General features: G+C 43.8%; 1 protein-coding gene across 1 annotated transcript; it reads left to right on the forward strand.

Moving 5' to 3' along the window:
• Nucleotides 1-142: 142 nt before the first annotated feature.
• On the forward strand, nt 143-22,683 carry SULT6B1 (sulfotransferase family 6B member 1). Its single transcript, XM_058668072.1, is given in 7 exon segments — nt 143-384; nt 1,601-1,713; nt 4,631-4,720; nt 7,435-7,561; nt 12,254-12,348; nt 20,234-20,390; nt 22,025-22,683. Coding segments are annotated over 7 exon segments (906 nt in total). The 5' UTR covers nt 143-185; the 3' UTR covers nt 22,150-22,683.
• The last annotated feature ends 2,580 nt before the right edge of the window (nt 22,684-25,263 follow it).

Below are 25,263 nucleotides of genomic sequence, written 5' to 3' on the forward strand. Positions count from 1 at the left end.
CACCTGTGGCTTATCCTTTGTCAATGGATAATAACCAAGAGTGGAAAGAGATAGGTGAGAATTAAATAAATTATTTTTTTTGTGAATAGGAGGAGTCCTTTAGTCCAGCCCTTTAAAGAACTACATTAAAAGCAAACCCGACTCCTGAACATCCACAGGACAAATTCATTAAGCAGGAGGCCAGCATGGCTGAAAACTCCAAATTTATCAAATACATTGACGAAGCTTTGGGAAAATCAAAAGAAACTGCACTTTCTCGTTTATTTTTCACCTATCAAGAGATTCCTTACCCAGTTACCATGTGTACCTTTGAAACTTTCCAAGCCCTGGACACCTTTGAAGCCAGAAGTGATGACATTGTGCTAGCATCTTATCCAAAGTGTAGTAAATAATCTTCTTCTACTAGTATACTTCTTATAGTGAGTAAATTAGAGAAGATTCTAGGCAAAGGTATACAAACCTGGTTGGAGATGGGCGAGGAGGGTCTCCAGGATGCTTAATGTGTTGGTTATTGTAAAAATGCCAGTGTCTTAGTGAAGTGGTCAGCTGGAAAGGACGTGGTGGATGGTGGAACACGCAGCTGAAAAGGACTAGGAAGGTGAGAAAGCCCAGTCGTCATGGAAAAGATAGTTATAGAGATTTTCATCTTGACTTTTACATTTTTTAAGGTTTAATTAGTTTTATTTAAAAGGTAGAGTTACAGAAAGAGAAGGAGAAACAGAAAGATCTCTCCACCACTGGTTCCCTCCCTAAATGGCTGCAATGGGTAGGGTTGAGTTGACCCAAAGCCAGAAACCAGAAGCATCTTCTAACTCTACATGGGTGCAGGGTCCCAAGAGCTTTCCCCCTGCATTCTGCACTGCTTTCCCACTCCATAAGCAAGGAACCGGATCGGAAGTGGAGCATCCAGGATTCAGTGGCACTCGTATGGGATGCCAGCACCAAATGAGGAGGTAAATTAGCCTGAACCAGCTCCACATCATGAGTTTTTAGTGAAGGCAAAAACATGGCTGCTTCTATTACATGATGGTTTCCATGTTACGGAGTATTTTGCAAGAGTAAACATCAAATTTTTTTTTTTACAAAAGTCTTTCACCAGTGGAACACATTAAAAATGCCAGTTACTCTACACCAGCCAGCTTTGAGTCTTTTAATGCCTATTTCATCTCTAAGTGCTCATTAGAATCAACCTCATTTAATATTTTTCTTCTAACTGATGCCAGGGCTTTATAAAATCAAAAGTATATGCTCTTGTAAAAATAGTCATTACTTTACATTAAAATGATAGATATTTAGTATATGGTCATATCTCTAGCCTAGCATTGTTCTCTAAGAACATATTCTAGATTCAAAAAGAGGAAAATTTTATCAAGTAAGACACATGAAAATTAAAACAAATTGGATTTTATGCTGATAAATGTAAATGTTGTTTCCTGCAAAACTGTTTCATAACCCAGGTTATTTCAAACACAGAACAGTTACGTGTATATGTCAGGGAAGGGTTGTAAATTTTAAAATTTTATGTCTATGCTAAGATAGTATACTTCTATATTATCAGGAGTCCTTACTGACCTTTTATTATCTGATTTTTTCCCTACAGGCTCGAATTGGATTCTACACATTGTCAGTGAATTATTATTTGCTGTTTCTAAAAAAAAGTATGAATATTCAGAATTCCCTGTACTTGAATGAGGGGACTCAGGAAAATATCAGGTGAGTATTTAAACTTACAAGAAATTATCATGGTGATTTCATCTATTTTAGAGATTCTTTAGTTTGAGGCTCAAGAAGTACAACATTAATCATTACCAAAATTTATTCTGATTACTAAATCCTTAAGCCAGGAACCAGGTCTTCCATGTGGGTGGCCAGGGCCCAAGTACTTGGACCAACTTCTGCTACCTACCCAGGCATATTAGCAGGGATCTGGATGAGAAACAGAGTAGCCAGGACTTGAGCCAGCACTCTGAGTCCTGGCCCTGCTCGTGTATCTTCTTGTGGGTTCTGACTTTATAGTTTAATGGAAACAACACTCCATATCGTAATCTGAAAATTACCACCTTGAACTTTACACAAAGTGTTTAAAACCTTAAAGCTTATTCTTAATCTCTAAATTATTGGTTACAATATCTATTTGAAAAGACTATTCTAAATTGATATAAAAGTACTTCACATACTAAAAAATACTGCTGGATATAAATTAGATATCATCACTACTAATCACCACTTGAACCCATATAATTGGTTTCAAAATATTTATTTATTTGAACCTTGCTCAGGGACCCACAAGGACACAGGCATGCATCCATCTCTGCCATGTGAACAATAAAAGTATAAAAAAGTTTTATTTACTTGAAAGGCAGAGTTAGAGAGAGAGAGTGTGTGAGAAATACAGAAAAAGATCTATCTGCTGGTTCACTGCCCAAATGGCTGCAACATCTGGAGCTGGGTTTTGCTGAAGACAAAAGCCAAAAGCCCCAAAAGTCTCCCGTGTGGATGGCAGGGGGCTGAGTACATGGACCACCATCTACTGTTTTCCCAGATGTATCGGCAAGGAGCTGGATGGGAAGCAGAGTATATAGGATGCTGGTGTAACAAGCAGTAGCTTAGCCCACTGTGCCACAATACTAGCCCCTGTGATCTCTTTTTGAACCCTCATTTTTGCTTCCTTGCTTGGGGTGGAATTTCTGCTAAGATTCTACAGAATAAATGGCTGTTAACAGTGTCTCAATACCATATCATCTCTTCAAATGAGTGAATGTGGTTATAGTTGTGACCAAGCAGTCATGAACTTCTTTAAATGTGGAAATGAAAATATGAAGCCATGGTCCCCTACCCCTGGCAGATGAGACAGATAACTTCTTTTTAGAAGAAATAGATTATAGAAAAAGAATTCATTATTTCATATTTTATAATTATTCATTATTTTATATTTTATAATTATATTTATATTTTATAATTATTATTTTATTATTTTATATTTGCAAAAAAGAAACTATCACCCCCCATAGTACTTATACAAGTGCAAATTTCTCTCAGAATATTTCTGAGATAGTTATGTATTCTCAGATTATATTGAAATACCCAACTGTATAAAGTTTTAGCTGGTTAAAAATATATATATATATATATATATAGGATCTGTGGAGAGAGTTGAGTATTTCTGTTAAAGATTTCAGCATGATGTGTATTGGCTGGTGCGGGTGACAGACTGCACCTGACCCTGCACTGGCTGGCACACATGAAGAGTCAAGTCTGAGGCCACACCAGGCAAGGTTTCTTGGGAGACTCCCCGAATGGACTGCTGGACTCAGACCCTGGCCACAGGGAGAATCACAGGATGTGTACCGTGGAGTGCATGTATCAGGACTGGGACTTCTCAGTCACTCATGCCTGTGACGTAGACAGCATACCCAGATGCACACAGGGAATACATCAGCTCACTTAAACCAGCAAGAGACGTCAACTGCCTTCTCAGAGGTTGGACAATTCTCCTGGCCAAACTTTACATGTGCCTGAGTCAGTGGATACACTAAAGTAGACTTTGTCAAGCAGTAGACCTTGGAAAGATTTTTTCAACTGTGAAGGAACAGAACTGATAATGTCTCAGGGCTATTGAAACCACTCAAGTAACACCCTCAGAACACTCATTTTCACATTGGGGTCTTTAAGGCGTCATTGGTGGACCTTCTTCTATTCATGGGTGCGGACATAGTTTGACAGCAAGGAGTGGCCCACTGCCCCTCCTCCCCTGCAGGCACAGGAGAAAAACAAAACAAAAAGACTGAAACACTCGTTCCCATCCACCTTCCTGCATACCTGACCCTTCCTACGCTAATCAGAGGCCCACATGGGCATGCATCCCTGTGAAGTATACAAACAATATTAAAAATAACATTTAAAAAGACTTTGAACATGGAAGGGATCCTAAGACAAAAGCAGGTGCAGATTTTGAGCTGTTTTGAACAACATGGATTTGATACCACTGTGGACAAGTCATTTTTTAAAAATATAATAAAAACAATTAGGAAATGGTAAGCAGGACCCAATAAGGATGTTCAAGAGGAAGACTTTTTTTTCAAAGATTTATTTATTTTTATTACAAAGTCAGATATACAGACAGGAGGAGAGACAGAGAGGAGGAACTTCTGTCCAATGATTCACTCCCCAAGTGAGCGCAACGGCTGGTGCTGCACCAATCCGAAGCCGGGAACCAGGAACCTCCTCCAGGTCTCCCATATGGGTGCAGGGTCCCAAAGCTTTGGGCTGTCCTCAACTGCTTTCCCAGGCCACAAGCAGGGAACTGGATAGGAAGTGGAGCTGTCGGGATTAGAACCGGTGCCCATATGGGATCCTGGCGCGTTCAAGGCGAGGACTTTAGCCGCTAGGCCACTGCGCTGGGCCCAGGAGGAAGACTCTAATTACTTATTAATGACTCTTCATTTCTCACCTCTGTAAGGGAGAAAATAAAGTCCAGAGAAAGAAGAGATACTGTGACAGAAGAGTTTGAAGCTGCTGTTTAGGCACTAATGTAGGAATACTCCCGCACACACACGTGCGCGCACACACACACACACACACACACACACACGTGCGTGCCCTACTTTCACCTTATTGTGTGTTTTTTCAGAGAATGAAGCAGTCTCCATCGCCAAGGATTATGACAACTCACCGCTGCTATGACCGATTACCCGGCTGCGTCATCACGAGGAAGGCCAAGGTGAGTATCCCTTCCTACTGATACATCAACTTGAAGTTTTTTGACCATAGAACCTGGCTCTCTGAGGTATGTGATGAATCTGCTGCTCATTGCAAGAATCTTAATACATGCAGTATGCAAATCAGCATTGAAGTCAAAGGCATTTCAACCCACATGCAAAGCATATGCTGAGACTGACCTACAGTATTTTATAGTCTGTTTTCCAATGAGCCAACTTTATAATCTCTCTAGGATATTAGACAGTTTAATAAAATCCAGCAAAATGAGCACAAAGCCTTCCTGTGGTTCTTTATGGTAAGCACTATTTGCCTGAAGGCTGAAATAATTTTATTGCTGAATTTCCCAAGTAATAAATTTTAAGGATATATGCATTAGTATTTCTCCCCCTCATTCCTTAGGTATTGGTGCTCCTCTGCCTCATAAACAAAGGGTTAGAAAGAATTAGAATCAAGATGGAAGCCCCTGAAAGCCACAGGTACAAATAGCAAAGAGTGGCGAGAGTGAGAAAGAATGGAGGAGCAGAGGAAGAGAGGAAAGAACATCTCAGGAAAATGAAGGGCTACATTAGCAGCTCCCAGGAGTTTAAAACCAGAAAACACCGTGAAGATTGTCTAATTGCCATCAGGTGTTTGAATTCCATGAAGTGGCTGTGTGGATCCTGATTGGGCACCCCCAATTCTATGTCCATTCCTCTGCCCTGCTGAGCCAGGTCATAGAAGGTCTCTGTACCAGTCTCTCCTCATATGAAGAACCTACAAGATATATTCTTACCTGGAAGATGCTCTGTTAATCATGACTCCTGATGAAGGACTATATTATTGTAGCAATGTGGGGAAAATCAGTCAGGAGCAGAGATTTGGTGGGGGGAGACTCTACTCTCTATGAAATTGGACCATGAAATTCAAAAATTCAAAATATAAATTTAACAACAAAGAAAGGATGCCCTGTTAAATGGTGCTAACCTAATCACAAATCTAGATGATATTTTAAAAAAATTATCTTGCACGAAACAGCTGAAATGACTTAGTAAGCATGTGGATCTGGAACATTTGGGCTTTTGAACAGGGGTCACTTTCAGATGAACGCAGAGGAACACAGTGAAATGAGTCAGTGAGCTGGGCTGGATGCTGGAGGTTTGTCCATGTGTCAGCTAACAGGCCCTGGCAGTTCACATGTGTCTCTGTCAAATTGCTGTGGGCCAGTGTTGCTAGTGAATAGTGGTTCAAGCTTCAAATTTGAAACCTTCAAATGGCAGGAAGGTCATATATTCAGACTGGGATCCTTGGGATGCAAGAGCAAGACCCAGACTCGCTGATCTCCATCCAATTTTATTTGGTTAGTGTTAATTTCATTAAACAGATGTTTTAAGATCTTACTTCTCTCTAAGTTTTCTGTCATCTAGAAATACGATAAACAAAAACTTCTATATCTTTACCTCAACTAGTCCTTTAAAAGTCACACATGGAGCCCGGCAGGGTGGCCTACTGGCTAAAGTACTCGCCTTGAACGCGCCAGGATCCCATATGGGTGCCAGTTTGTGTCGCAGTGGCCCCGCTTCCCATCCAGCTCCCTGCCTGTGGCCTGGGAAAGCAGTCAAGGATGGCCCAAAGCCTTGGGACCCTGCACCCATGTGGGAGACCCATAAGAGCTCCAGGCTCCTAGCTTTGGATTGGTGCAGCTCCAGCTGTTGCGGTCACTTGGGGAGTGAATCAATGGATGGAAGATCTTCCTTTCTGTCTCTCCTCCTCTCCATATGTATCTGACTTTGCCTTAAAAGTAAATAAATCTTTTTTTTTTTTAAAAGTCACCCATGGCCTGGCTAGAATAAAAACCTCCAGAAAGGCATATATTCATTATTGAACCTCTTTTGCACTTGAGTGCCTAACTGCTGCTTCCAGCTTACATTCTTCCTTTTTTTACCCCGAAAAGCATGCCCACTCTCCCCACCGTTCACACACACACACACACACAAATCCCTCCAGGACCAGCAAGTTACTCTCAGAGGAGTCCTGTTGCCCCTGCTGGTTAGTTAAGTCTTCCCTAAAAATGAGAGGACCTTTCTAGTCGACTGATCTCAAGCCAAAATATCATGTCCTACAAAATCTTGGGCCCTTTAAGTGGACAGTGTCAAGCCTGCAGGCCAGAGCTCGCTCAGAGCAGCCAAGTGACTGACGACAGCCTTTGGGTTCCCTGTAGCTTTGGTTTATTTCACACTCTTGGTGCAAAGGAACGCTTTGGGGATGAGAGAAGGCAGACATGAGAATTCAGAGGCTCAGGGCTGACGCGTCTCCCCAAACCTCACTGCTCAGCCCGACAGAGTGGGCCTTGCTATTTTTAAATTTATTTTTTCCCCATTAAGTCTGAATATCAATTTTGCTGTCCTTAACATCATCTTGCAATGTCAGTTTTATTTGTGGGATGGGTCTTGCAGTGACTACTCTTGGGAGCTTGGTCTTCTTTCTCCTCTGCATGCTCCTCACTTCTCTTTTGGTTGTCTAAACTCATCAGTAATGTCCCCTGTTACATCCATCTCCTCTCTGCAGACGACCCCATCTGCTACTTCCTGTTCTTCAATCTCTTACTGTTCCTACTTCCTCTCTATACGAACACAAGTGTATCATATACAAGCAGACGCCATGATATTACTTTGCTTTACACTTTTCTCACGTTGAAAACACAGACCTAAGTAAACTTACTTTATTTTCTCCTCCTAGATTTTGGTGATATTTCGGAACCCTAAAGATACGGTGGTATCTTTTTTTCATTTCCACAACAATGTCCCTGATATTCCGAGCTATGGTTCCTGGGATGAATTCTTTAGACACTTCATGAAAGGAGAAGGTATGACTATGGGTAGCAGAATTCTTCCTTCATCAAATGATCATACAAGTAAAAATGCAAATATGTTGCAGGGTAAAGAAAAAAATAAGAATCAGGCATACCCAGCAACCCAATACTTGCACCAAAATGTAGTTTTAGAGCCACACTAATTCTGCATATCAAATCATTTAAAAAGCATTTTTTTTAAATGATTTGAACACTTCATGTTGATGTAGCCCTGTCTGTTCTGCTGGCCATGGGACAGACACGGGGCAGAGGGCCTCACCAAACAGTCACACAAGAAGACATTCCTAGTAAATTTCCACTAATTCACTGTTTAACACAATGATAAAAACCAAACATGATAAAAAAAACAAAAGGTGACAGTGGCAACTACACCTAAGACATTTGTCACATCTTGTTGATGCTTTCGCTCTGGTTATTGATAACTACAATTTTCTTAGTGTCTCCTAACACCCCCAAGGACTAACGAGATTTTGCATACGCCTGATTTCACTGAGACAGTTCTGGCCCCCCCTGTATAGACGGAGAGACTAATCCAGGAAGTTCAACCACCTGCTAATGGTCCCACTACTTGAAAGTGCCATGACTGCTTCCACGGGCCAGAGACTGACAAGTGCCTCTTTCTATTAGCACTTTCCTGAGTCCCTACTGCAGAGCAGAGAATTCATGGCAGAACCCCAGAAGGAAAACTGTTGTTGGTTCACTCTGTTTTTTTAGAATAATGCTTTACTGTGAGCATTTAAGGCACATAATGTGATGTTTTGGGCATACATATATATTTATGGACAGTGAAATTGTATCTATACTCAAATGCACACATCATGCTGTATAGTTAACTTTCATGACAAATGTACATAGCATATCCTCTCAGCAGCAAATTTTCAGCATATTACACAGTATTATTAACAGTTCTCATGCTGTACATTAGCTCTCTAGAATAATTCATAGCAATAATTCGCAACTGTGTAACTGAGAATTTATGCCATTTGACCTACAGCTCCCAATTTCCCCCTCTTTCCCATCCCTGGTAACCATCACTCTATTTTACATTGTTATACATTATTATATATTCCATGTTTTTGGAGTCCACATTTACATGCGTCTGTGAAGTATGTCTCCCTCCATGTCTGGCTTGCTTCAGTCGGCATGAGGTACCCCAGGTTCATCCATGCTATTATACATGGTGATACCTTCTTTTTAAAAGACTAAGTGATATTCCTGGCCCAAAGCAATAGCATAATGGTTAAGGTCCTCGCCTTGAACATGCCGGGATCCCACATGGGTGCTGGTTTGTATCCCAGCAGCTCCACTTCCCATCCAGCTCCCTGCTTGTGGCCTGGGAAAGCAGTCGAGAATGGCCCAAAGCCTTAGGACCCTGCACCCGCATAGTAAACCCAGAAAGAAGTTCCTGGCTCCTGGCTTAGGATCAACACAGCACCAGCCATTGCGGCCACTTGGGGAGTGAATCATTGGATGGAAAATCTTCCTCTCTGTACATCTGCCTTTCCAATAAAAATAAATAAATCTTTTAAAAAAAAAACCTAAGTAATATTCCACGAAAACATCCTTTGAAGGCACCACATTTAAAGGTGACCAATTGTGCAAATGCTACACTATCCCACATGCTTGGACACAGGCACAATATTCACTCGTTAGCAAAGACTGAATGTTCGGATTGGAGAATAGGAGGGGGAATGCAAATAGAAGGTGCTCATGAAATACTGTTAAGAAAGCTTTGAGTTTGCCTAGTGACTTCTCATTCAGACAGTGTAGAGACAATTCAGGCAAATCTGAAACACTGCCTGTTACCATTGCAACTCAACATTCAGTGGAGAGAAATCTGTCATCAATGACAAATTGTTTTAGGGAGTCCGTCATTCTGTCAACCTTTTCAGCCAATTATTTCATTAGCAATACTAAGATTCATAATAAGTAGATTTTCTGTCTTGTAAACTTAAACACAACTATTGGAGACAACTATATGTAGTGGGAAACATAGGATCTGTAATGAGAGGGCTTAGAATAAACTGTATCAATTATGTTTTAATAATAATTGATATGAGATAAACTACATTAGCTACCACTATCTGGGTCACTACTACGTAGCAGGAACTACATGCTTTCTCAAGCATGTATTTTTTTTTAAAGATTTTATTATTATTGGAAAGCCGGATATACAGAGAGGAGGAGAGACAGAGAGAAAGATCTTCTATCCCCAAGTGAGCCGCAACGGGCAGGTACACGCCAATCCGATGCCGGGACCAGGAACCTCTTCCGGGTCTCCCACACGGGTGCAGGGTCCCAAAGCTTTGGGCCATTCTTGACTGCTTTCCCAGGCCACAAGCAGGGAGCTGGATGGGAAGTGGAACTGCCGGGATTAGAACCGGTGCCCATATGGGATCCCGGGGCTTTCAAGGCGAGGACTTTATCCGCTAGGCCACGCCGCCGGGCCCTCAAGCATGCATTTTTAAAAAGATGTATTTATTTTTATTGAAAAGGCAGATTAGATTTACAGAGAAAAGGAGGGACAAAGATCTTCGATCTGCTGGTTCACTCCTTAAATGGCCACACAGGCCAGAGCTGAGCCTATCTGAATCCAGCATCCAGGAGTTTCTTCCAGGTTTCCCAAGCAAGTGCGGGGTCCCAAGACATTGGGCCAACCTCTATTGCTTTTCCAGGCCACAAGCAGGGAGCTGGATGGGAAGTGGAGTAGCCAGGACATGAACCAGTGCCCATGTTGGATTCCAGTGCTTAGAGGGAGAGGATTAATCAATGAGCCATGGTGCCAGGCCCAAGCATGCATTATTTAATTTCAACTTTGACAAGGACCCTGTGAAGATCCTATTGTGCTCCTCTATGTTTTATGAAGAAAGCAATGGAGGTATGCACAGGTCCTGTAACCACACAGTAGCAGAGCTGAAACTTAGTTTCAAATCATTTAATGATTTTTGCCTATGTTATTTAAAATGAGATATTTCTCTTTTTTAAAGATTTATTTATTTTTATTACAAAGTCAGATATACAGAGAGGAGGAGAGACAGAGAGGAAGATCTTCCATCCGATCATTCACTCCCCAAGTGAGCGCAACGGCCGGTGCTGTGTCAATCCGAAGCCGGGAACCAGGAACCTCTTCTGAGTCTCCCACACGGGTGCAGGGTCCCAAGGCTTTGGGCCATCCTCCACTGCTTTCCCAGGCCACAAGCAGGGAGCTGGATGGGAAGTGGAGCTGCCAGAATTAGAACCGGCGCCCATACGGGATCCTGGGGCGTTCAAGGTGAGGACTTTAGCCGCTAGGCCATGCTGCTGGGCCCTAAAGTGAGATATTTCTGAGCCTTAGAATTCATTTTTTTTTTTTTAAGATTTATTTTATTTTTATTGGCAAGGCAGATTTACAGAGAGAAGGAGAGACAGAGAATAATCTTTTGTCTGCTGGTTCACTCCCCAAGTGACCGCAACGGCCGGAGCTAAGCCAGGAGCTTCTTTTGGGTGTCTCATTCAGGTTCAGATTCCCAAGCCTTTGGGCTGTCCTCAACTGCTTTCCCAGGCCACAAACAGGGAGCTGGATGGGAAGTGCTGCAGCCAGGACATGAACTGGTACCCATATAGGATCCTGGCACGTGCAAGGTGAGGTTTTAGCCACTAGGCCTACATACCAGGCCACAGCCTTAGGATTCTTACTTGAAAGAAGGTATGTATCTAACCTCCCTGGAGTTCAGTCCAGCGTTTCCTTCCACAGCACTAGCTGTCCGTCAGACTGAGTGAATGGCGGCAATCCCTGTAACCTACCATGAAGAAGTTTCTTAACCTTCCTGGGCTTCTATGTCCTCATCAGCAAAGTGAGCATAAAAATTGTACCTGCAGGCCTGTATGGTAGCCCAGTGTCTGCAGTCCTTGCCTTGCATGCACTGGGATCCCACATGGGCACCACTTGTTATCTTAGCTGCTCCACTTCTTTCTAGCTCCCTGCTTGTGGACTGGGAAAACAATTGAGGATGACCCAAAGCCTTGGGACCCTGCACCTTCATAGCAGATCCGGAAGAAACTCCTGGCTCCTGGCTTCAGATCAGCTCAGCTCTGCCCATTGAGGCTACTTGGAAAGTGAGCCAGAAAATAGAAGATCTTTCTCTCTGTCTCTCCTTTCTCTCTGCAGATCTGACTTTCTAATGAAAATGGGTGGATCTTTAAAAAAAAAAAGTGTCTGTGGCCTGGTATAAATCAATTGCATTCTCCAAATTCTATTCATTTTCTTACCTTTTTGCGCATTTTCCATAAATTGAAACAAAACCAAACAGGTTATAAAGATGCATAAAATAATTTAGGAATGGTGAATGATACATGGAAACTGACAAAGCTAATGCCAGAAAGAAAGAGATATTGAGAAAGATATTATTCAGACCAGCATTGTGGAACAGAAATGTAATCCAAATCACATACACCATTTTAAAAACTAAAAATAAAACCATGAGGGCGATTCAAATGTTCCATGTTTCATTCAACATAGAAATAGGAAAATGAAACTATTTTAAGCCAGTTCTTTGGGACAGAGATTGACAATAACACATATATAACCTTGTTTATACCTATATGCATATGGATAATTTATATTTTACATCATATACTGATACTCTGTCATTTGAATCTTCTTTATTTAATATCCCTGAAGAAGTTTTTTTCTTCCTGTGTTCTTAGTTTCTTGGGGAAGTTATTTTGATTTTGCAATGAGTTGGAACAAGCATCTTGATGATGAAAACATTAAGTTCATACTATATGAATACCTAAAAGAGGTAAGACTACAATTATTGATATATCACAGGAAGACTTCTTATAAACTACAAGATAGAGCTCTTATGTACAATGTTTGGTTGTGTGAACAGATATGGTATTCAACTTTTTAAAAAATTCCCCGGCCGGGAAGCTCTGGGGTAATGGATGTCCGAATTGCTGCTTAGATAGCTCTAGGGTGATCCCACTGTTTCTGGGTTCTGAGTCAATCCTAAAGATTCCCAACGCCAGTAACTCTTCTTTTGGAGAACTTCTAATCACTCAATAATGCTGAGCTTTGAACACCTATAATGCAAGAGATAAACCCCGGATTGTCTAGCAGGACATTTTTTGCCTGACATGATGTTGGTTCAGGAGACTGGTCACATTAGGCAGTTCCATAATTTTAACTAGCACTCTAGAACCTTATCCTGGGGTGAACTTTGTGCAGGATGTGTGGGCCACACCCTGTAGAAAGTTTGGCCCCACTGGTAAACCTAAATTTTAGGTGGTTATGGACTAAGCTAGGTGTGACCAAGGAGCCTGCCATCAATCACAGGTAAAGGGATCCGCCATAGACTGGACTGGGCATGGCAGCAGCACCCAAATGTGCATCCTGAATAGGCTGTGGGGTGGGCCGGGCTGCAACATTCACCAGCTCATACAAGGCCAAAAGGGAGGCCAGAGTACACCGGGCACTGGCCTAAAAACCAATGGCATGTATGTAAACTGGGTTTGGGAGTGGATCAAGTGGAGGTACTTGGGAAGCTCCCCTGGCGAGTCATAGCTCTCGCTGGTGAACACGCCGTCCAGATCTGGGGGTCGGACTAGCAGGGCATAGTAGCTCCAAAATGTGTAAATTGGTAATGGAACGTAATGTACTGGGCAGAACTGAGCAAACATTTGTTTACAAGCAAAACTAGAAACCAGCATGGAACACAGGTCATACCGAGCTAGGCTCTTGCACCTACTGGTCCTCAGAGCAACCACAGGCAGGTGCATGATCTACAGCTAGGAACAAGCCCAATCGGGGAGGTAACGGGACACCCTAACTAGGTTGAGGTTCCCACCAAGCTGCGTATGTGCTAGAATTGGAGCTGCGTTCTATCTAGGAAGCAGTTGCAGTCACCCGAGGTACTAGTGTGGGCTGGGATTGGATGCACCAGGCCAGTTCAGACCCCAACACCATCTGGTGTCATGGAGAACCAGAGGGTAGATGTGGGACTGACTAGGCTGGGTCTCAACCCCCTACTGAGCCATGCGTGAGCTGTATGTGGGTATGGACGAGCCATGGCCGAGCTGAAACATCCAACAACAAGAACCAGAATGGGGTGAAAGCCAGCCAGGAAAAGCCACTGTTCCTGCTAGGACAGGAGGTGAACTGAGTTGGGTTGGCTCAAGGACCCCCTGGCATGCGCAAAACCTGCCATTGGGAGGGGTTCTGATGGAGGAGCCTGGGCAACTCCTCTGGCAGGACACAGTCCCTGCAGGTAAGCGCAAGAAGCATGATAGGAAACAGTCCAGAATAGGCCATGGAAAGTTTCCCACTGGCACACATTCAGCATGGGTCAGGAGCAGACCAGGCTGAATCAGTCCATATCACCCACTGGCAAATCCGATCACCAGATCAGAGTGTGGGATGAGCCGGGTTTGGTCTCAACAAAACCAGTACACATTATGGAATGCCAGGGCGTGGTTGCCTGTACTGGATATGAATGCAGCACCCAACCAGCACACGTGAGATCCAGGAAGGAAGGGAGGGGCAGAACTGGCGGGGGGATTAAGGGGCTGGTTCCCTCGCCGGACAGCTACTCCCACCGGAGAGCGTGGGCTGGGATAGAGACAGACTAGACTATGCAAGGCTACAACACCTGTGCGCTGCATGTGGACTAGATCAGGGAAAAGCCAGGCTGGGCTGATTATTCCTGCTGGTGCAAGCAAAAATTAGAGTGGGTGAGGGATGTTTGGGCATAGCCGCAGAAGCTGGCACTGGGGACTAATTCTGTCAAGTCAAATCACAGAACCACCTAAAGAGTGCATAAACCGGGACAGAGAGACCTGGGAGGGAAAAAGTGGGTTCCCCCTTCTTGGGTCACTAGTCCCGTGGGAGGGCATGAAAACTAGGACGGGGGCTGGGATGGCTAGATAGAGAGGCACTCAACAACACCCGTGAGGGCTGGATGGTTGAGTTGGTTAGCTAGAACTAAGCTTTAATACCCATTGACAAGTGCCAGAGCCAAATGGGATGGGGGACAGACTGGTCTTCTGCTACACATACTGGCAAACCAGGGTAGGGGGCGGGCCTGGTGTGGGTTATCGTGGGTTGCCCCAACTAGGCTGCAGCTCCCACTGGTTAGTGTGAGGGCTGAGTACGTGCTGGGCAGAACCAGACTGGACTGCAACACCCATTGGTTCCAGTGCAACTTGGGACTGAAAACAGAACCAACCCAGCAATTGCAACCACCAGCTGATCGGGGTGATGGACTGTGCCGGGCCCTGTGCTTGCTAGAACATGCAAGAAACTAGTCTGGGAATACCTCAAAGTTTCTTTGGAGATCTCCCCAATCGAACTGCTGGACTCAGAACTCTAATCAAGAAAAGACAGAAGACAGAGCAGATCAATCATTCATCTCAGCTATATGTTGGCAGCGAAAAATGGGGCAAACAGAGACTTTATGATGGACCATATCAATCAGTGGACGACCTCATCGAGCGAAACTGGCAGCGATTCATAACTGGAGAACTATTAAAACCACTCGAGCACATATCTCAGAGCATGCCCCACATCCGGGACTTGGGGTGGGCAGGAAACCGGGTGGGGCTTCTCCCTCAATATCCCCCTTTACCTCAGATACAAGATGGAAACAATATGGACAATAGTATTACTCACTTCCCTATCCCCCTGAACCTTATTTTTTTCTTTTTCTTTCTTTAACTGTAATTAACTATGTAAAGATTGTCAACAACAACACAATCAAATAGATTATAAAAATTAAAAAAAAATGCAACTAAAAAAAAAAAAATTCTAGGTGTTTGTTACAGTCAGAAAAAAAGTAAATCTTGCCCGGTGCTGTGACCTAGTGGCTAAAGTCCTCATCTTGAACATGCTGGGATCCCTCAAATCTTACATAAATGTTTAGATTGCATTTTTTGATGTTGACATGGTTGATCAGGATTGGAAGGATTAAGGGGTTACGGGAAAGTAGGTAAGACCATTGTTTTCGAATTTTCTTTTTCTTCCTCTTGTATCTGGGGGACAGGGCAGAGTGGAGAAGTCACACCCAGCCTCCCAACTGCCCGAGTTTCCCGGGGATGGGGAATGGCCACCCAGTATCAACCCAGGGTCCATGATGTGGGAGCGTGCTTAAGAGTTCTGCTGAAGCGGTTTCAATAGTTCTGAAATGCTGTCAATCTCACTAATCCAAGGATGAGGAAATCCTTCCAAGGTCAATTGCCTGACATAGCCCACCTTAGAGTCTCCATTCGCCCAGATATTTGCTGTCAACACTTGGCTGGGATAATTAACCAATTGGTTCTGCCCTCCTTCCTCTGCTATGGTACTAGATGTCCTCTGTAACCCCTCATGGAATGCTATATCCTCCATATGCATCTGGGCATGCCATCCATTTTTTTAGCCACTAAGGAACCCAGTTTTGACACATGCACTCCACAGTCAGTCCACCAATCCTGGACATGAAGCCTCTGGACCCTGCACACCCCTACCTGTGCCACTCCAGACCCCCTTTAAGCCCACATCCCCAACCTCAACAAGCATGAAGCCAGGCGGCCCATGGGCACTTAGCCCCACTGGTGCCCCAGGCAGCCTGATGCCAGCTGTGCCAGGCCCTATTAGAGCAAACCCACTCAGCTCCCTCTGCACAGGCAGCCCAAAGGACCCAGACCCCACCGGACCCACACCCCAGGGGCTCACAGGCCTTACTCCCACCACAGGTTGCATATTTAGCAGAAAAAAAAGCTCAGCTACTTACTACTAATAACAACTGCTTTATTTTCACTTTATTATGGATAGCCCAAGCTGGGGTAATAGACAAATATAAATAGGTTCTGCTTGATGTAACTGAACACATATTTGGCTGTGAATTGACTTCTCCAATTAATTTTTAGCCTTATTTATTCAATCAACAAACAGTGAGTGAGTGATTGCTAAGCACTGCTTTAGGCCTTAAATGATGCATCAACGAACAGATCAAACATGGGTCACTGCCCTCCCTATGGAACTGTATCATAAAATGATAATAATAAAAAGTAAAAAAAAAAAAAAGAAAGAAAAAGTTTTATGGCCTTGAAGAAGGAAGGATAAAGAGAAACAATATAAGATAGCACAATATGCTTTATAGAATCATTATGTTTTCAGGCATCTGCCCACTTAATAATACACATGATCTATGTGTGAAAGTGTCATTATTCATTTCACTGATGAAGCATCGTCATTAATCTGGCTCTTGCTTGGGCAGCTTAGGGTGCTTTGAGATGCATTCAATCCTGAGCCAGTTTTAAAATATAACAAATTTAGTTGATTTTTTTGTGGCGTAGGAAATTTGGAAGAAATGGTAAATTCGTTAACTCTGATTCTTTGATAATGTAGCTGTTTTATCCAAAAATGGTATTGTTGGAAAAAATGATATAAATTGAGTTGTGAAAATATGTATAATCATGTTTTAAATACAGACTTGCTCACTGTCACTTCATATCGTAGTTTTAGTTCTGAAACATTAGGATACCAGTGTCACTGCACACGCCTGTAATGCTTGGGGATCAAGAACAAGTCAGGTATTTGAATCGAGCTAGGGACTGCTGCATTGCACAGCCAGCTCCTTCAGGATTCGTACTATTCAATGGTATTAGATTCTGTAGCAAGAAACAAAACGTTCTACTTTTGTTTCAAGGATTCTAAATTTATTTGATCTCAAACCCTCCCCTCTCTTTTTCCCCCTGACAAGTGGCTTCTATAACTATCCTAGGGTATCCTAATGTTTTATATAATACAGTTAAAGAAAGCTGTTCTATAAAACTCATGGCTCTCCTTTGATTAGGCACAGGGCTTGGTGGTTTGTGGGTGATTGGATAGTTAGCCAAGGTAGATTTTAAAACTCCTTCAAGTTTCTATGACTCTCAGTCTAGACTGCCTTTGGAGAATCAAGCATTATCTGTAAATGGTATAAGAGAATTAGAGGAACCAGCATTTGGCAGAATGCGTTAAGCCACTGCTCATGCTAGCATCCCATATTGGAGTGCTGGTTCGAGTCCTGGCTGCTTCCTTCCAATTCAGCTTCCTGCGAATGTGTCTGGAAAGCAAGTGTATGATGGCCTGGGTATGTAGGCCCATGCTACCCATGTAGGAGACCCAGATGGAGCTTCTGGCTCCCAGTTTCATCCTGACCCAGGCATGCCCAGTTACTTGGGGAAGGAACCAGTGGATGGAAGATCTATGCATTTCCTCCTTTCTCTGTGTCATTTTGCCTTTCAAATAAGTAAATAAATCTTTCAAAAAGAGAGGGAAAAAAAAGTAGAATCAACACATTCAAATACATTAATTTATTTGGGTGGTCTAGGCTTTTTAAGGCAATGCAATATCAATTGTGATAAAATTCCAACTTACTAATTACCAATATAATTTTATATCCTAAATAGTATTATCTAGAAGCTCAACAAGTGTCGTACATTTAAACTGCAAAGTATAATTACTATGGAATATCTTTTTTAAAATATTTATTTATTCTTATTGTAAAGTCAGATACACAGAGAGGAGAGACAGAGAGGAAGACCGATGATTCACTCCCCAAGTGACTGCCACAGCTGGAGCTGCACCAGTCAGAAGCCAAGAGCCAGGAACCTCCTGCAGGTCTCCTACGCAGGTGCAGGAACCCAAAGCTTTGGGCCGTCTCCCTGACTGCTTTCCCAGGCCACAAGCAGGGAGCTGGATGGGAAGTGGGGCTACTGGGATTAGAACCGGTGATATGGGATCCCGGCACGTTCAAGGCGAGGACTTTAGCTGCTAGACCATCGCGCCAGGCCCATGGAATATCTTCTATAGAAATATCTTTATATAAGAGTATTGAAGTAGGTGTACACAGAGAGATGGATAAATGAACTAAGGAGTTTGGTTTAATAAATACTTGAACTGAAGAGCCTTTCTTTGCTCTCTGCACAACTCCCATAGAAAGAAGTTTATCCTTTAAAATTTGGAGGTTGGTATTGTGGAGTAGCAGGTAAAGCTGCTGCCTGCAATGCTAGATCCCATGCAGGTGCTATTTCATGTCCCAACTGCTCCACTTTTAATCAGCTCCTTGCTAATAGGACAAGAAAATGAGAAGATGATCCAGATACCTGGGCCCTTACCACCCATGTGGGAGATAAGGAAGAAGCCCTTGGCCCAGTCCTCGCAGGTGTGACCACCTGAGCAGTGACCCAGTGGCTGTGCATATCTCTGTCTCTGTATCTCTGACTTTTAAGCAAGCAGAGAAAGAACTAAGCTTTTGTTTTCAGCGTGCAAACATTTGATGTAATGGTGAAGACACTGCTTGGGATTCCTGTATTCCATACCAGAGCGACTGGGATCAAGTCTTGGCTCCACTCCCCTAATTCCAACTTCCTGCTAAGGTGCACCTGAGGAACCTCAGAATCAAAATCCCATTTGTTCATGGCTCACTGCTACTAAAAAACTGTGTGAGCTCGCAGGCCAAATGGCCTATGTGACTGTTAGCACCAATGGGCTCCAGTTTTCATGAATCAAGGCCCAAGTCTGGTTATCTACAGGTGACTCCAAGTAATTAAGTGGGTGGTTACCTTAACTGCTGGACCACAGAAGAGCCACGCATGGGCTGTCCAGCCAAGATTGGTAGGGAATGTGTGGTATTTCCCCCTCACCTTGAAGGCTATTGCAAATTGCCCAGTTTTCAAGCTATTGTGGACTGCCCCTATAAAAACCCCATGAATGGGCTGTTTGAGGCTGCACTCCAGTAAGGGGTATTGGTCCCAGCTGGCAGGCTTTCAACCAAGAACTGCTGTGTCGGTGATTGTTGGAAGCCCAGGCTTGGGAATGCTGAGCTGGAATAAACTGCCCTTGTGTGCTTGCATCAACTTCAGATCCTGGTGATTTCTGGGGATCTCAAAATCTGGGCACAACACACCTTTGGAAGCAGCAAAGTAGTGGCTTATGTACTTGAGTCCCTGCCACCCATGCGGGAGAGCGACACTGAGCTCCCAGCTCCTGGCTTGGCCTGGCCCAGTCCTAACTGTTATAGACATTGGTGGACTAAAGCTGCAATGGAAGATCTCTCTGTCTTCTCTTCTGTCTCTTCGCCTTTCAAATATATTAAACAAACATAAATATTTAAAGATTTGTTTATTTGAAAACCAGCTATATACAACAAAGAGAGAAAGAGATACTGAGATATCAAGATGCCTTACACCTGCTGGTTCACTCCCCAAATCACTGCAAGGCGCAGGCTGAGCCAGGTTAAAGCCAGGCTCTTCTTCTGGGTCTTCCAAGTGGGTGCAGAGGCTCAAGCAGGTGGATCATCTTCCATTACTTTCCTGGGATGCTAGCAGGAACTAGATGAGAAGTGGTCTACAAGCTAATAATCTACCTGCTGCCACCAGCATCCCATATGGGTACCAGTTCCTGTCCCGGCTGCTCCACTTCCTATTCAGCTCCCTGATTATGGCCTGGGAAAGCAGTAGAGCATGGCCCAAGACCTTGAGCTCCTGTACCCCCAGGAGGGACCTGGATGAAGCTCCTGGCTTCAGACAGGCTCAGCTCTGGCCATTTCAGCCATTTGGGGAGTGAACCAGTGGAAGATGTTTCTCTCTCTCCTTCTCCCTCTATAAATCTGTCTTTCCAATAAAAAATTTTTCTTTAATAATACAATAAAATTTCATTTTCAGAATCTGGCCACTGGAATAAAGCAAACTGCTGAGTTCTTTGGATTCTCTCTAACTGGGCAGCAAATTCAAGCTATCTCATCCCGGAGCACCTTCCAAGCAATGCGAACCAAGTCACAGGAAACACACGGTGCTGTTGGCCCTTAGCTGTTCCGCAAAGGTGAGTGACACTGGCTTATGGGATTTTGTATCACACCACAGACAATCCGGACAGCTTTTTCACAAACAAGAAAAGGTTTTCTCTTTCCCTCATAAGAAGTACAAACAGGGTGGGCCCGGTGGTGTGGCCTAGTGGCTGAAGTCCCCACCCTGAACATGCCGGGATCCCTTGTGGGCGCCGGTTCTAATCCTGGCAGCTCCACTTCCCATCCAGTTCCTTGCTTGTGGCCTGGGAAAGCAGTCGAGGACAGCCCAAAGCTTTGGGTTCCTGCACCCGTGTGGGAGACCTGGAGGAAGTTCCTGGCTCCTGGCTCCGGATTGGCACCGCACTGGCTGTCGCCTTCACTTGGGGAGTGAATCATCGGATGGAAGATCTTCCTCTCTGTCTCTCCTCCTCTCTGTATATCTGACTTTCCAATAAAAATAAATAAATCTTTTTTTTAAAAAAGAAGAAGTACAGACAGAGGCAGTTTAGAACTGTAACAGGGAGTTCCACACTATCTCTGAGAGCACTACACTTGTCTTTTGGTGCTTGTCACCTTGTGATGACAAAACAGCAGCTGGAGCTTAATCATCACATTCAAATTCCAGGTGGGAAAAGAAAATGAGCAAAGGACAAAAAAATATGTGTGCTACCTGATGGGACCCCCCAGCTTTATTTTAAAACATACTTTTAAAAAAAGATTATTTCTTCATTTGAAAGACAAAGTTATATACAGAAAGGGAGGGATTGTCCTCAAATGGCTACAACTCAAACTGGTTCTCACATGGGATGGTGGTGATAATGGCTTAACCCACAGAACCACAATGCCAGCCACTCAGACCCTTTAAGTAGCGGTCTCGGTAGCCCCATGCAATGACTTGTTCTGTCACATTGGCCACCTGGCTCTGCAGCAGTGGCTGAGAAATACGATTATTTTTATTTTTAAAAAAGATATATTTTTATTTGAAAGACAAAAGAGAGACAGAGAGATCAGCTATCTACTGGTTCACCCTTCAAATGGCTGCAACAGCTAGAGCTAAGCCTAGCTGAAGCCAGGGACCTCCTCCAGGTCTCCTGTGTGGGTACAAAGTTCCAAGGACATAGGCCATTCTCCACTGCTTTCCCTGGCCATGAGCAGGGAGTTGGACTCAAAGTGGAGCAGCTGGAATTTGCACCAACATATTGTTTTTTTTTTTAAGATTTATTTATTTTTATTACAAAGTCAGATATACCAAGAGGAGGAGAGACAGAAAGGAAGAACTTCCATCCGATGATTCACTCCCCAAGTGACTGCAATAGCAGGTGCTGTGCTGATCCAGAGTCAGGAGCCAGGAACTTCTTCCAGGTCTCCCAAGGATGCAGGGTCCCAAGGATTTGGGCCGTCCTTGACTACTTTCCCAGGCCACAAGCAGGGAACTGGATGGGAAGTGGAGCTGCTAGGATTAGAACCAGCACCCATATGAGATCGCAGCACATTCAGGGCGAGGACTTCAGCCGCTAGGCCACTGCACTGAGCCCCAACACATTGGTTTTAAAGTTCAATTTTTTATGCATCAATCTTCACATTTGAAAGTGAAATATATTGAAAAATGATACATTGAGTAGAAATATTTTAACAGATGTCTGGGTCTCCTGTTCTTTGTACTTTGTAGGTGAAGTTGGTGACTGGAAAAATTTGTTCAGTGAAACTTAGAACCAGGAAATGGATGAAAAATTCAAAGCATGCCTGACAGGTACTCCCTTGGGAGCGAAGTTGAAGTATGAATCATATTGCTAAGCTTGAATCTGCTCCATTCAGCAGGAATGGATATTTTCTTATTTTTAATAATAGCTGAATTTAAAGGAATTAAATAATCAAATTATGACATAATATTTGAATCTAAGATATACAAATTTAATAATGAAAATTTTAGGCATGAACAGACATTTTTTCACTTGTCAAAGAAGGGACATTTTAGTTGTGCAAGGGACATTGCTGTTAATGTGCCATACACAGTTGTGCTTCTTTCGTGCTGCAGGTTCACGTTAGAGCATAAACAGATCCTATCGGAGTCAGACCTCAACACACTTGAGCATAGATGAGACAGATTCCAAATGATGTTCGATTTCTTGAGACTTTCGCACAATACCTCCCACAATAGTCCAATGCATCTATGGTTCTCTCAAACTTACTGCTGAGGGAAATTAATTCTTACCTGTACCGATGTGACATTATGTGATTATTCAGCTCAATTCTACTTTGATTCAAGAAAAACACAGTGTTCTTTCCGTTTTGTGTATGTCCTTGGAGTAGGTTCTAGAAAGAGCCTACTCTTAGGGGCCTTTTAGTTTCTACTTCATACAACCTTTAATTTGGATAATACCTAAAGGTGTTCCTATCCTGTGAAACTAACAAGCAGCCATGTGAAACCAAAGAGAAGATAAAGTTCTAGAAACAATCTCCTTCCTGGCACCTCTCAAACTCTTACTCTTACCATTTGCACTGTAGCTAGTTCCATTCTCTAAAATTATGTTACGTGCAGCAAAGATAGAATGAATCATGGAAATGTTCAATAAAATTGCTTTGAGAAAGATTTTAAGGCTGCTTGTATCTAGTAGTATGGTGGATTACTAGTTCAACTAAAAGTGCCGAGTAAGAATTTTTAGAAACATAGCTCAGCTCCCAATAAATGTTTTTTTAAAAAAGAAATCACCAGTGATGGGGCCAGTGCCATGGTATAGTAGCCCAAGCCTCAGCTGGCAAGCATTGGCATCCAATATTAGTGTCACTTCCTGTCCCAGCTGCTCTACTTCTGATCAAATTCCCTACTTATGGCCTGGGAAAGCAGTGAAGGATGGCTCAAGTCCTTGGGCTCCTGCACCCACATGGGAAACCCAGAAGATCTTGGCTCCTAACTTCGAACCAGTCCAACTATGGCCATTACATCCATTTGGGAACTGAAACTGCTGATGGAAGATCTCTCTACATTTTCAAGAAAAAGAAAAGTCTTTTAAAAACCTAGCAGTCGGGCCTGGCACAGTAGCCTACCAACTGAAGTCCTCACCTTGCACATGCTGGGATCCCATATGGATATTAGTTCTAATCCCAGCAGCCCCACTTCCCATCCAGTTCCCTGTTTGTGACTTGGGAAAGCAGTAGAGCGTGACCTGAGCCCTTGGAACCCTGCACCCACGTGGGAGATCTGGAAGACGCTCCTGGCTTCAGATCAGAGCAGCTCCAGCCATCAAAGTCACTTGGGGAATGAATCAGCGGATGAAAGAGCTTCCTCTCTGTCTCTCCTCCTCTCTGTATATCTGACTTTCCAATAAAAATAAAATAAATCTTTAAAATAAAATAAAACAATAAATGCATCAGTGAGCAATAGTAAAGATGGAACAGAGAACAAGTAAGAAACAGAGATGCCAAAGAGTTGCGCCTGAGGAGTTTGTCGTCTGTATACTTGCTGCAAGATTCAACAAAATGATCAGTTCTATGAATGAAGCCATGAGGCAGAAATGTTTTCTGACTATATTACTGCCAGTCTTTCTGCCATCTGAAAATGTCACCAGCAAGATGACCATACCTTGGCTTACTCTCCAACCCTGTGTCACATTTGGGAACTTAAGCCAAAGGTCACCAGCTCTGAGTAATATGTAGATTGGATTTGTGGATCCGCTGTCCTATCGGGAGTGCAGAAGAAAGGCAGGAATGGATGCTCAGGATACAATACGTAATGTGTATTTGACATCCATCTGAGAAACCCCCTCCTCAGGTGAGATGCGGAAATGACTGAATCCAAGTTCTTACTGTAGCTTCCCAGCTTACCTGACTTCTTTGTCCTTAATTTTCTAATCTGTTGAATGGGGATAGTAGGGTCACCTACCTCATGGTGGGTATGATGAAGACTGTTCCTCAAACTGTCTGACGCCAGGTGAGTCCCCAACACGCTTCAGTCAAGTGGTCATGAGCCAGGGTGACTCACAATGAGTCCACTAGGTGCAAGTTGAGGGTCGCAGTATGGGGGAAGACGGATGGTGCAAATGCTTCCAACTTTCCTTTCCTTCCCTATTCTTCTGTATGGGTGGGGGTGGGGGAGGGGGAGCGGAAGAGGACTGCTCCCAGCTGCCAAAGGGATGTCCATTTGATGTCATCTTAGAAGCCCCAATGTAGAGAATACCCGAGGGTATTGCTTCAGTAGTTTTGAGAGTTATGAGAGTTGGTCTTGATTCTCCAGGTTGAGAAAATCCTTCTCAGTTCCCTTGGCTGGCAGAGTCCACCCTAGTGCTCCACTCATATTCCTGGGCATGCTGTCCACTGCAGTCAAGCAGGCGCAGTCCCAAAACATGCATTCTAAGGCCAGACCGCAAATTCTATGATCCTCCTGATGGCTGGAGTTTTGAGTCCAGTGGTCCAGTTGGGGATTTTCCCCCCCATGAAATCTCATCTGGGGTGGTCCCAGACTTGACCTTGCATGTGCCAGTCTGTCACCTGTATCAGCCTGTGCACACAGGTGATTGAAGTTGCCTGGTCAGTTCTGTCCCCAGACCCCCTTCCCATGCAAACTGACCCTCGTTGAGACCCAGTCCAGCCTGCCACAGACCCAGTCCTTGTGCGCACCAGCAGGAACTTCAGCCTAGTTGGGGCGACCCCCAAAAAAGCCTCACCAGGCTTGTCCTGCACCTTGTTCAGGCTTGCTCACGGTTACCCAGCTCTGGCTCTCGCTCCCACCAGGGGGAGCTGCAGAGAAGTGCCACTGTCCTCCTACTAGGCCCCGTTCCAGTCTGGATCTTGCACTTTCCAGGGAGTACTGTGATCCAGTCTCACAGGACTTTCACCGTGTCACCATGCACTTGCTAGCAGATGCTGATGTGACAAAGCCGCAGTCAGCTTTTACCCTGATCTTTGCACGTG

This window comes from Ochotona princeps, chromosome 8 (assembly GCF_030435755.1).
Source record: "Ochotona princeps isolate mOchPri1 chromosome 8, mOchPri1.hap1, whole genome shotgun sequence".
Classification (NCBI taxonomy): Eukaryota; Metazoa; Chordata; class Mammalia; order Lagomorpha; family Ochotonidae; genus Ochotona; species Ochotona princeps.